Source organism: Egretta garzetta, unplaced genomic scaffold, assembly GCF_000687185.1.
Source record: "Egretta garzetta isolate BGI_Z169 unplaced genomic scaffold, ASM68718v1 scaffold133, whole genome shotgun sequence".
Classification (NCBI taxonomy): Eukaryota; Metazoa; Chordata; class Aves; order Pelecaniformes; family Ardeidae; genus Egretta; species Egretta garzetta.
Genome location: NW_009259111.1, coordinates 3386438 through 3398735, shown reverse-complemented (window position 1 = coordinate 3398735; position 12298 = coordinate 3386438). Strand labels below are relative to the sequence as shown.

General features: G+C 36.3%; 1 protein-coding gene across 1 annotated transcript in view; it reads left to right on the top strand.

Annotated features, from left to right (window-relative positions):
* The window catches only part of PLEKHA7 (pleckstrin homology domain containing A7), a 144625-nt gene that overhangs the window by 112733 nt on the left and 19594 nt on the right, over positions 1–12298 (top strand). Inside the window, exons 11-16 of the mRNA XM_035891032.1 lie at positions 1619–1705; positions 2088–2207; positions 4037–4090; positions 10458–10526; positions 10695–10775; positions 12086–12235. Of these exons, the coding sequence (XP_035746925.1) occupies positions 1619–1705; positions 2088–2207; positions 4037–4090; positions 10458–10526; positions 10695–10775; positions 12086–12235 (561 nt within the window). The remainder of the gene's footprint in view (positions 1–1618; positions 1706–2087; positions 2208–4036; positions 4091–10457; positions 10527–10694; positions 10776–12085; positions 12236–12298) is intronic.

The following is a 12298-nucleotide window of genomic DNA, read 5'->3' as shown; positions in this document are numbered from 1 at the left end:
GCTATAAACATAATAATTTTTCAAGCATTTGAGAGTTTAAACCCTTTGCAGAGTCATTAACATTGGGCTAACCAAAATCAAATAGTGTTAGTCTGAAACTAACCTTCTGCAGAATTTCAGCGTGGCTTTTTTCTAGGTACTGTTGTACCCTCTTACCCAGAGGTGACAGAGGTTTCCCTGTTTGGTACCCCACATGGCTCTCCTTGCCTAAGGAAATTAGGGAAATTCAGGATTGAATCAATGTAGAATTTACTTGTCTTGGTAGGTCTTACACTGGAATAAGTGGAAGTGAAAGTGTCTGTATTCACCTAATTCTTTGACCTTAACCATGGGCTCTGATGGGGAGACTATTTGCAAAGACAGACACTTGTAAATTCAGATACCCAGCGTGGGTTCAGGACCGTGACTTTAGGTTGCATGCCAGCTTCATGCACAGTTTAGATTTTTTTTCCTAGTTTATATGTGGTGTAGCTGTGAGATGTCTCTCAGCATTTATAAATTTATAATATTCTGTCAGAGGATGAAATAGTCTAGTGATGTGCAGTGCTGGAAATTAATATTTTTTTTTTTAAACTCCTGATTATATTATACTCGCTATTGGTTTCTCCACGTGTAAGTTGGAGGAATATTACATCCTTTATGGAGGAATGCATGGCAGTCTTTTTCCTTCCTGTGCAATGTATCTGCATAAATTTTACTCATAAAATAAAACTCTTTTTATGCCATATTGGTTTTACCAATATAGGGAAACACAGTTTCCATCTTCTGTAAAACTTTTCTGTGAAACTTCTGTAAAAGTTTTTAGAGAAAAATGCTCATGTTGTTGTATGTAAGCACACAGCATCATTTTACATTTTAATGTATATGTCTACAGAAATCTGTGATACTATCCCCTCCCCTCCCTGGAATGCTTTATTATATTCCATCCAGTTACACTTTAAAAAGAGAAGAGAGAGAGAAAAAGGCAGAACAAAACAACATTCGGTGAAATTCAGAGACGGGAATAAAAATATATCGTGAGACATTTAGTCTGCCTTGAAGAAAGCCATGCAGGTTTGGCATTAAAAGAAAGACGAAAGAGTGGATGTGCAGTAGGTTTTCATACTATAAGCAGAAAGGGGCAGATAAAATATGATTATTTAATAAAACCTGGTATTAATGGAAGCCATTGCCACAAGGTGTCACTCATGTCGGTAGCTTAGTGCTCCCTGGCTAAAAGAGGGCATTCATGGTTGTTACTGTATGGAGTACAAGCCTATTGCTGGAGGGCATAAGCCAACTAGCCTCTCTCTGGGGGATAATAGGTGAGGGGAACTTCATGAATTTTTTTTTTTATATTTTTTTTTTGCTGGAAGCCACTTTGCATGTTCTGCTGAAGCTTCTCGTGCTGCCAGAATCCGCTGATCTGTCCAGCATCACAGGTGCTAAATTTGTGTTTGTTCATTCCTAAGTTTTACTTAATCATCAAAGGATCTGGCTGGCCCACAAATGTTACCCTGATCTAAGCATGCCACAAATTCAGATACAAAATTTGTGGCAGAGGTGCGTATCTTCTGAATTTTCCATCAAGTACAGCGCTTGAGACAATCCTTAAAATTCTGGTTGTGGCTTCTTACAGAGCTCAACTCACATTGATCGACGCTCTATGCCTGCTATGGGTTACATGACACATACTGTGAGCGCACCCAGTTTGCATGGCAAGTCGGTAAGTTGAGAGAGCAGTTACTTTTCCTTTTGTGCCATCATAGTATTGTAGTTACGTTTTAAAATCCTGCTCATTCCATAGTGGTGGTATTTTTATTAGTTAAAACATAAACAACTTGAATGAGAACTTGAACTTAATCAGCTCCCAGTAAAAAGCCTGTAGGAATTTTGCTGTTATCTGCAACGTGAAGAAAGGTGAGCTGTCTGTTATTACAGGATTCAACTTTTATTATGTTTATTTGACCAAATGCAGAGTTAATGAAATAATTGCTTAATCATGTCAAGTTAACTGCTTTCTGGGCACTGAGGTGAAAAATGTAATTACAGTTACTCTCCCTGAAGACTGCTAATTTCCTCTTTACAATGTGTCTAAATACCTGCAGCCTGAAGAGCTAACATTGCTTCTCATTCGATTAAGGAGACATCAGGCTAAGTTGGCTAGTATACGAAATTACACAATCGCACAATTACTGCAGCACTTGCCAACTAATTCCACCTATCAGGTCAGCTGCTGCTTGGCTCATCTGTGCCGTATGACATTTTGTGACTCTGCAAATGCTTCATTAGTGGCCATGCTTGAGTCTGTGCTTTCTTGCCCGGTCTTTGGTATTCTACAACTCCCAGGTCATTTGCGGTTTTTCTTTGCTACTGTATTTGCTATAAAAGATGAGCGTTTTAAGTCATAGGGCACCAGTGCATATGTTTCAAAGTGTGCTGTATACTTCCTTTTTATACTATTTCTGAAAATGCTGCATCTTCAGAAATATGGTTTAAAATATTAGATAAGTTCATTTTAAAGCAAAACCATTTCTTTGTGCTGCTTTCATGATGGGATTGGCTCCATGTGCCATGTGCTGTCATCTGCAAATTGAAATGCATCAGCCAGTTTGTATATTCGTATGAGCTTGTAACTGTGCCAGTTCTGCAGGTGACTGTTGGTTCCTAAAAGCTCATGGGCATCTTGGTTCATCAACAGTGCTCTTGATTGCACTGGTGTATGAAACTTGTAAATGTGAGATCAAACAGAAATGTACTTATCGAACTCTTTGGTGGATATTAGAGCCTCAAAAATGGAGCCATCTGGGAATAAAATGTGGCGACTCTTCTTGGAATTGATGAAGGCTTTATATTGGCCCAAAGCTGAAGGAATTTTTTTGAATTTGGAGAAGTTGTATTTCCCGAATTACCTCACCTACAGAATGATTGCACTAAGATGGGCAATAGGAACAGAGATTTCTCCAAAAATGGGCAGACTTTCTAGGCAAGTCCTCAGCCAGACTTACATGCTGATGGGTCAAGAATTGTAAGTGAACACCTCTAAGAAATGCCAGTGTAATTTATTGATTTTATGGCATAAAGGGTTTTTCATTTCTCTTTTAACTACACATTCTCATTGGCTCAAAATTTGAGAAATGGTGCAGTTGTGTTTTTCTTTTAGTCTGAAGTTTAGTGTACCCAGGATACAAAATTGTGTCAAAATAAATTTTTGTCACAATAAAATTGTAGGAGTTTGGGGGCACTTCGGCTGATTACAAAGCAGTTTTGCAACAGTTAAGCTTTATTTTGCTGCGTGTTGCAAATACCTCTTTTGAAAAAAATAACTTTGTTATGACTTCTGTGCATGCTTTTCTTGAAGTGACTGCAATGAAGATGATGATAGATGAATGTAACAATAAAATTAAGCTGATAGCAATTACAGGTGAGCAGATGAAAAATAAGGATCAAGTTGGATGCTATTACTTAAAAGACCAAATGGATTCTCTAGTCATATAAGTGAGATCTTTTTCAGTATTTTATTCACAAAACGTATTTCCTACTTCCCCTGAATAAAGGAATTTATGTCTTAAATCATGTATGAAATGTGATCAGAAGTATTCTAGTGATTTGTTATGTAATGGCTTTTAGTTACATTTCACATTCAGTTAGGTACAAGTCTTCTCTTCTTCTCCCAAAGAGACATATTGCGCTGGAGGACACCACCGTAACTTTTTCCGTGAAGGGATAGTCAGTAGAAATCGATCTTGAAATAGTGACTTTTTGAAAATCTGTTGTTTCAGGTAGTTATATGTCTTATTAGAGGTGGAAAACTCAAATCTGTATGTTTGGAGGGTGGGCATGAGGTAGTAATATTCTTGGGGAAATATTTTGCCCATTTTTCAGCTGTAAATAGCAATATGCTGGTGGAGCAAATGTGCTTTTTCATGTACTTCCTACTCTGTTATTTTGTTTCCTCTTTCATCCATTTTCTCATGTATAACCAACCTGAGTATTTTGAAATTGTTTCAAACATTCAAATACATTGCATTTTTTTCCCCCATGTATTTACCTGAAGGCGGATGACACTTATATCCAGTTGAAAAAGGATTTGGAGTATTTGGATCTAAAGGTAAGATTTTACATTCAGGGGTTTTCTTTTTTTTTTTTTTTTTTTTTAAACCCAGCAGTCTTTTGTGTATCATCGTTGTACCTGCAGGTTTTCAAATCACCTTCTCTTCAGAGATGGAAACTGTGTCTTTTGCCATCACTGTTGTGCTTAGAATATTGAATGTCTTTGTAGTAGTGACTATACAACTAAAGTGCAAACTCAGAAAATGTAATTGCTTCAGTTTGTAGGAAAAACTTGTTACTGGTAGTGCAGATGAGTGATATTACGTGAGTTTAGAGAAACTGGATAAAAAAAAAATATTCAAAATGTTTGTCTGCCATAGCATTAGAACCAGTATGAAGTCAACTCCTGTTAAAATAGGGACTTCTTTTAATCCAGCTTTTTCCCTTTAAATCTTCTTGAGCTGCCTTTTGCCTTGTTTTTATGATATGCTGTATTTATAATGTCTGTCTGTCTTGTGAAAATGTGGTGATTAATTAGCACCTGTCATTGTTTTCCTATTATTATAGCTAAGAGATTTCAAATGCAGCCATTCATCCATCCATCCGTAGATATAAGCTGCCCAAATAACGTTACATGGCATTTCCTCTTAAAAAAAAAAAATAATTAAAAATATGATATTGAACATCAAAGCCTCTGTCTAAACGAAATGGCTTCTGTATCTGGTACACCTCATAGTTGGCAATTTGAAAGCAAATCTAGACTTACTAATACTAGGTTTTGAAGAAAAAAAAAAAACCCCAAAATGTAAAATCATTTTGCTTAGCAAAGCATTCTAACACTTTCTATGGTGTGTAGGATGTCTCACCATATATAAATCATATCATAGTGTTTCTGAAAATCATGGTGGAGTGAAACTGGACACCTTGTGGTCCTTACTGTTTGCATGTAGGTAGTTCTCAGTGATGCCATGAGGCATTGCATACGTGCAGCTAATGAGCTGACTGGACCTGTTAGTGTGTGTACTTCAATTTTATCTGATGTTTTAAGTGCTGAATATATAACCAAATACATCAGTGGAAAATATTAATAATACATATTACACATACGTACAGTGACACATATATAAAGGTAGAATACGTATCACATAATATATGCGGTATATATAGTCTAAATGATCAACTATGTTAACTTGTAATCATTAATATATGAATTTAAAATTGGTTGGACACATTTCACTTTAGGCCTTGTTCTTGGTTCATTCATGGCTTTGCCAAATGTTACCACATTGCAAGCCATAAGCTGAATTTTATGACAAATTTCAATTTAAAAGGTCCTACAATTTGAGAAGTTTTTAATAAACACAGTGTTTTGTCCATTATAAAGAATAATTTTCACAGTTAAAAGTGGCCACAGTTTAAGCCTCTGAAAATGTTATGTGCTTAGCCAAATTATTAGGATAGGTTGTTAACTTTTTAGTGGTTTCCATCTGGATTGATTTGTTTCGGTCTGGGACATGAAGAGCTATTTGGTCTCCCAGGACCTCCCCTTGTGCCTTCTTGCAGCCTACATAGCACCTGACCTTTAGAGGTCAACTAGTCCAATGCCCCTGCCATGAACATAGACATCTTCAACTAGAGCAGGGTGCTCAGAGCCTCGTCCAGCCTGACCTTGACTGTTTTCAGTGATGGGGCCTCTACAGCCTCTCTGGGCAACCTGTTCCAGTGTTTCACTACCCTCACGGTAAAAATATTTTTCCTTTCATCTAATCTAAATCTACCCTCTTTTAGTCTAAAACAGTTACCCCCTTGTTCTGTTGCAACAGGCCTGACTAAAAAGTCTGTCCCCATCTTTCTTGGAAGCCCCCTTGAAGTACTGAAAGGCCACAAGATGGTCTCCCTGGAGCCTTCTCTTCTCCAGGCTGAACAAGCCCAACTCTCTCCACCTGTCCTCATAAGAGAGGTGTTCCAGCTCTCTGATTAGTTTTGTGGCCCTCCTGTGGACCTGCTCCAACAGGTCCCCACGTCTGAGGGCTCCAGAGCTGGACGCAGTGCTCCAGGTGGGGTCTCACCAGAGCGGAGTAGAGGGGCAGAATCGCCTCCCTCGACCTGCTGGCCATGCCTCTTTTGATGCAGACCAGCCTGCATTTGGCTTTCTGAGTTGTGAGCGCACATTGCCAGTGAATGTCCAGCTTTTCATCCACCAGTACCCCCAAGTCCTTCCCCACAGGGCTGCTCTCAATCCCTTTATTCTCCGGCATTAGCGTTAGTTCCCTTTTGAAAATCTTGGCAGTCAAAATGTCAAGTGTGTTTCTGTAAGAATGATCTAATTTTTCAAAATGGGTATTTCTTAATAACCTTCTTTCAGTAGTGGTCCAGAAATGTAAGAATTCAGGTCAGGTTGCTGAGAGATTAAAGAGACCATGAGAGATTAAAGACACCTAAGAAGGTGTCTTTGTATTTGTTAAATTTGTGTTTTGTCACTAAATATAAATTACTGAAGAGATGCTTTGTTTTGCAGTATGAGGATAAAAGAACACTGTTGGATGAAACTAAGCAAATTACATATTGATTTGGTAATGGTGGAATATGGCAAAGTCAAAGTTAGTATTCGTGGTACCTGTCATTGAAGACATCGAAGGCTTAGATAGAAAGCCTTTTAATTCAAGTCTCTCTTTTGATTTTATTGGGCTTTGAGTTAGACCTACTCTGATTAAAGAGTTTCAAATAGGACTGAGGATTTTAGAGCTGGAGTTAAACTTTCTGTCTTTTCACTGAATCCATTCTTTCTGAAGATCTTTCTTCCTAGAGATTTTGAAATACAAATTTTCAGCATGGAATAGTAATTTAGCTATTAACTGCATAATGCATGCCGTAGTACTAAAACTGATAGCAGTAATTAGTTACACAGCATTTAGTAATTTTTCATTACTCACTGTTTTGTTCCCCCCTTGCTCTTACCCGTTTATACGAGCCTATTTTTTATTACTTAATAGTTTAAAAATATTATCTAAGAAATATTTTTATGTTAATACCAAGATGATATTGTTCAACATTATAGTGTATTGTCATAAGTATAAATTAAATAAAAATGTTTTAGAGATATTCATCCATTTCAATAGTTTTCTCTTGCATGCAAGCTAGTTCTGACAAAAAAAAAAGCCTAAAGGCTGTTTAATCACACTATGAGGAATAATTATTGATAGTTTTGAACTTGTCAAATACCATGCATTGTGGAGGTTTACTTTAACAATATTGCCCATTAGATGATGAACTGTTTTTCCCCCCACAATTGTTGCAGGGACTCTGTACTCTTTTTTTTGTTCGTGAAACAGAGGTGTGTGGAGCACGAAGGAAATGGTGTAACTGTATGCTATAGCATAACCATGCCTCTTCTGCAAACAGATTTCCACAGTTGTTCTTCCACAGTTTTGTTTTTTAATCTCTAAAGTGGATAGAGCCTGTATTAGAAAAGCAGAGAGGAAGAGCAAAAGAAAGAAAACCTCAACTTTCTCCACAAGTTTCTAAAGATGACTTTGCAAATAAGGTGAAACACAAATGATGAAGGAAGCTTCCCTTTTTGTGACTATCAAATCAAGTTCAAGCAGGCTACAGGAGGGCTGGATGGGCAGCCTCACTTCTGATTAGTTTAAAACATTCCCAAGAAGATTATACAAAATATGGATGAGGAAGTATAGGAAAGCTGTGTCACTAAATATAAATTGTGCAACCAGTTGAAGCAAATCTGGGGCCTCTCGGGGGTTCAGCAGTGGTTTTGCTTCATTCTTCTGTAGTCATACTGTAATATCTGAAGCTCTTTAGTTTCTGCTGCAGTTGAAAGAGGTTGCTGGTGCAAGCTTGTGTCGCATAGATAATGAAGGAAAAAGTGCATGGCAGGTATTTGTTATGGGAGGAAGGGTAGGTCTGATTGCAATAACTTTTTTCACTGAGGTTTTAACGAGGTTGCTCAAATTATCAATACAGAGCTCTTGGTGCAAGCGTTACTACATACAGAAAATATCTTCCTGTAATTCCCAACACTCTTGAAACTGCAGTTGGGCAAATCTGAGCAAATCCTATTTTGTGTTGTCTGTGTGTTTGTGTGTTTTGCAAAAGTAAAGAAGTCTTATACTTGAATGAATAATCTACCCACAATATAACAAGATAGGTAGATAGCCAGTTGTAGCTTCCGTAATGGCAGATTGTATAGACTATAAACCTCAAGGACTGGTGTGACATAAGAGCGTGTGATTACTGCTGGGGGGTTAATTTTTACATCGATAACAAGCTATTACTAAACTTTTGTTTGAAACAGATAGAAAATAATGGACCTCTGATCAACATGATATACAAAGTGCTAAAGAACTCAGCACAAGGGTTACTATCCAGTATACATGTAAGACTGCTTGCATCTGAAATGTGCTCATCCCATTGCTTTTTAAAATAGCAGTCAATGTTTACATAGTCTGGCTTCTGCAGGTGTCTTATGGTAAACAATAAAGCTTTCTGTAACATTTTATTTTTTTCTTTCCTTCCCCCTCCCCCCCCCCCCCCCCCTTTTGTAGTCTGTATGCAAAATTATGGCTGACCTCAATGTTTGGTTTCATTTTTTCATGTTTTGAAAATGATTGTGTCAAGTAGTGAATCCTATGCGTAACTTTGAAAATGTCGAAGCATGCTAAATCTTCATTATGTTCTCATGTTCACTGCTTGATAATTAACAACTTCTTTACAGTTCTGATTATGTAATTTAAAATATCCCCCAAATCCATAGACTCTGATTTTTATGTTAATTCCATTGCTTTGAAAAAGGCTTTTGCATTCTCTTAGCTTGCAGGTAATTAAATATGCAAAATTATTACTTTGACGTGCTAGCATTTATGCCTATATTTAATTGTTACTATTCTACATAGGATTTAGCATTTGAATAATTCCATTAATATTTTTGAAAGAAAGGGTTTTTCTAATATAATGCATTATTGTTGAAAATGAAAATATCAAAAAATAGGAAGTTTTGAGAGGCAATAAATGCTTTTGATTTTGGTGGTAGGGAAGTAACATTTCACCACATGAAAATATATAGTAAGTCTTTGAATGGAGTCTGCAACTGGAGGAGAGAAGACAGTAAAATAATTTATGACCATGCTCCTCTCTTAAACCTACATTGTTATTTGAAAATACTACGTGTAGATGGCTAACCGCACATAACATGTTAAATGAGAAACTGAGATTGTATGAAAGATTCATCTATGCTTACAGTAAAATTTAATTACTTTTAAGAAAGCTAGCATGATCCTTTAGGTGCCTGTTAGGTTAATAAGTAAACTATGTAGCTTCAAGTCTGGAGATTGCCCATCAGTCAGTAAAAAAACAAGCTACCCCTTCTACTCCAGCAAGAAAGCCAACAACTTCTGCTTTTATATGAAAACTTCTGCTCTTATATTATTAAAGACAATATTTAGGTGAACTTTTCTTCATAAACTCTTGCCTGTATATGAATGGAAATATACTGCATATGAGTACTATACTTCTAAACATCAGGTGTTTCTTTGGAAGGATAGTATTTCCTTTAATGAATCTTTAAAAGTGTTCTAATCTGGTAATATTAAGTCATTAGATTTGAAGGCTTTTAAAAACTGTATGATTAATGAGCTGTATTGTATTGCCAATCTCTTAACCTCATTTATTCACAAAAAGGGTCCCTTGTGCACAGTGGAAGCAATGAACTTTTCTACAGAGATAGACATACCTTCATTTTAAGATTGCTGTGAGGATTGGAAGTATAATATAGTATAGTTTCTGTACCGATTTAAAAACTATGTTATGTGAGAAGATAATCTTCTCACCAGAAATCGAATACAAAACGAGTGATTTATGGAATAGGAGATTTGTTATATTATAAACATGTTGAAATAGATTAATTACATTTCATTCCACTATAGCACTTTTATAGCAGTCTGCTTTTAATAAAATTCACCCTGTACTATGGAAGAGATTATACTTTGTAGAATGAAAGAGTTGCCAAAAAGTTGTATTTTTAGTCATTAATTAATGCTGTTATTCTTGCAACCGCGCATTTAAAGGAACTATTCAAGTCCTTTGATTTCAAGAAAGCTATTAAAGCCAAACTGCTAAAACTATTAGGTTTTTACAGGAACAAGACCTTTGTAACGGTAGACAAGTGGGATTATGCTGTTTTGTACAGACTTTTAAGCTCCTGTAAGAGTTATTAAGTAGCCTAATATAACTAGTAATCCTTTCTGACAACTTTTTTTTTTTAAAAAAACTAAAGCCATATTTGGAAAGATTTGTATCCAAAATTTTAATAACCGTGAATATTTAACAAAACTCTTCTTTTCATTGTTGAGGCATAATGAGGTTTTAGTTTGCAACAAATTTCTCAGATCTATAAAACTTGTTCCTCTTAGGTGACAGGGCGTGACACGTTAAAAGAACGAAGTACAAAACCCGTCAAGATTGCAGAAAGTGATATTGATGTGAGTATCAAATACCACTTCAGAATCTCTTGCACTGTTTTGGCTATTTATGTTGTACCGTTATGTGTTCACATTATTATGCTCTTTGGGGTAAAATATTACTAGTGGAGATTTTTCTGCTTGATTTTTAAAATCTAACGTTATATATTTATATAATTGCATTTTCAGGTCAAGCTAAGCATTTTTTGTGAGCAGGACAGAATACTGCAGGACTTGGAGGACAAAATAAGAGCCCTTAAGGAAAATAAAGTAAGTGGATGAAAAAAGGTTTTATAAAATAAAATATCAACTTTCATCTAATCATAAAACATGGAATTACAAACAAAAAAATAAAATTACTGGATGCTGCTTGCATTGTAGTAGTTTTCTTTGGGCATGTGTATAAACTTAGATAAGGAAAAGAATTGGTTTTTACATTAGGATGAGTACACACTTTTAGAAAACATGTTTTTGAAAATGAGTATTTTAAAACCACATATATGTAATTTTCTGGCATTTGTTATGAATTCGAGTACATACACTTCCCTGTGTAGTTTTGCTTTATGTCTTAGTGTGTATGTGGTGTGAGGCAGGGTCATGTTTCATTTGCAGTTCTTCCAACCTGCACAAACATTGTTTGCGTAAATAGCAATTTGCTACCATGTTGAGCTCTCACTGTAGCTTGTGTTGGGCCTTGGGGGGGAGGAATTGTTTTTTTGTTGTTTGTTTGTTTGTTTTTAAAAGGAGAGGCATTCAAATATGTAGCAATTTCAGAAACCCGTGGCAGTTTATATATAGTACTATGAACTTAGTTCTGAGGGTTATGACTGAAACGCTGGAATATCTCCTGTGACAAGTTTGTAGTTGGAACCCATCTCCTTTCCTCTGTGCCCATTCAAGTCAGAGTTCAAGTAGTAAACAATAACAAAATGGTTTGCCTTTCCTTGTCTTTCCTTGCCTGTACGTGTCTTTATCTGCTTCACTGCCTGTGAGCTATAGCTGCCTGCAAATGGAGGTGCTTCAGAAAAAAATCCATTCTAAACCGAAGGTACTGTCCAGATGGATCTTTTGGGAGAGCTACTGTGCAAAAATGGTTCAGTGTTATTTACTCCCAACTGAATGAATTGAGCCTACTTAATGTTTTAGACAATAATTTAGTCCCTCACATGGCTAATTTAACTACATCAGTGAATGAGAACCTATCCTTAAATAAACATCTAATGCTGTGCTGTGGTAGGGCTGTTACAGTTCTATACTGCTTAGTGGGAATTTTTCTGAAAATGTACATTACAGTTTTGTACAGATTGTAAATAGAAAAATTCCCCTGACTGCTTTGTGTTTTCCACAGTTTTGGCTAATGGAAAGATGAAATGGAAAATATCAGATAATTTTGGTTAAAATAGTTAATTAAGGCTCTTGCACTTTTTCGTTTACATCTTGGAGGCCACAACAGGAGGCCAATCCTAACCTCTAGTGGCTTATAGGAAAGAAGGTGGAAAACAACTCGTATTTTCCCACAGGTCGATCCATAAAATTCCATATAAATATTGTAAGTTTACCACCATCTTCTCCTTTGTTAGGATCAGTTGGAGTCTGTTTTGGAGGTTTTACACAGGCAGATGGAACAGTACAAAGACCAACCACGACATGCAGAAAAAATTTCTTACCAGCAGAGACTTTTGCAAGAGGATCTCATACAGATTCGGGCTGAAATATCCAAAGTTTCAACGGTATGTGTTTTAAATTGTTTCAAGAAAACCATAATTATAATACCAGTTAGAGTAAAACTGTAT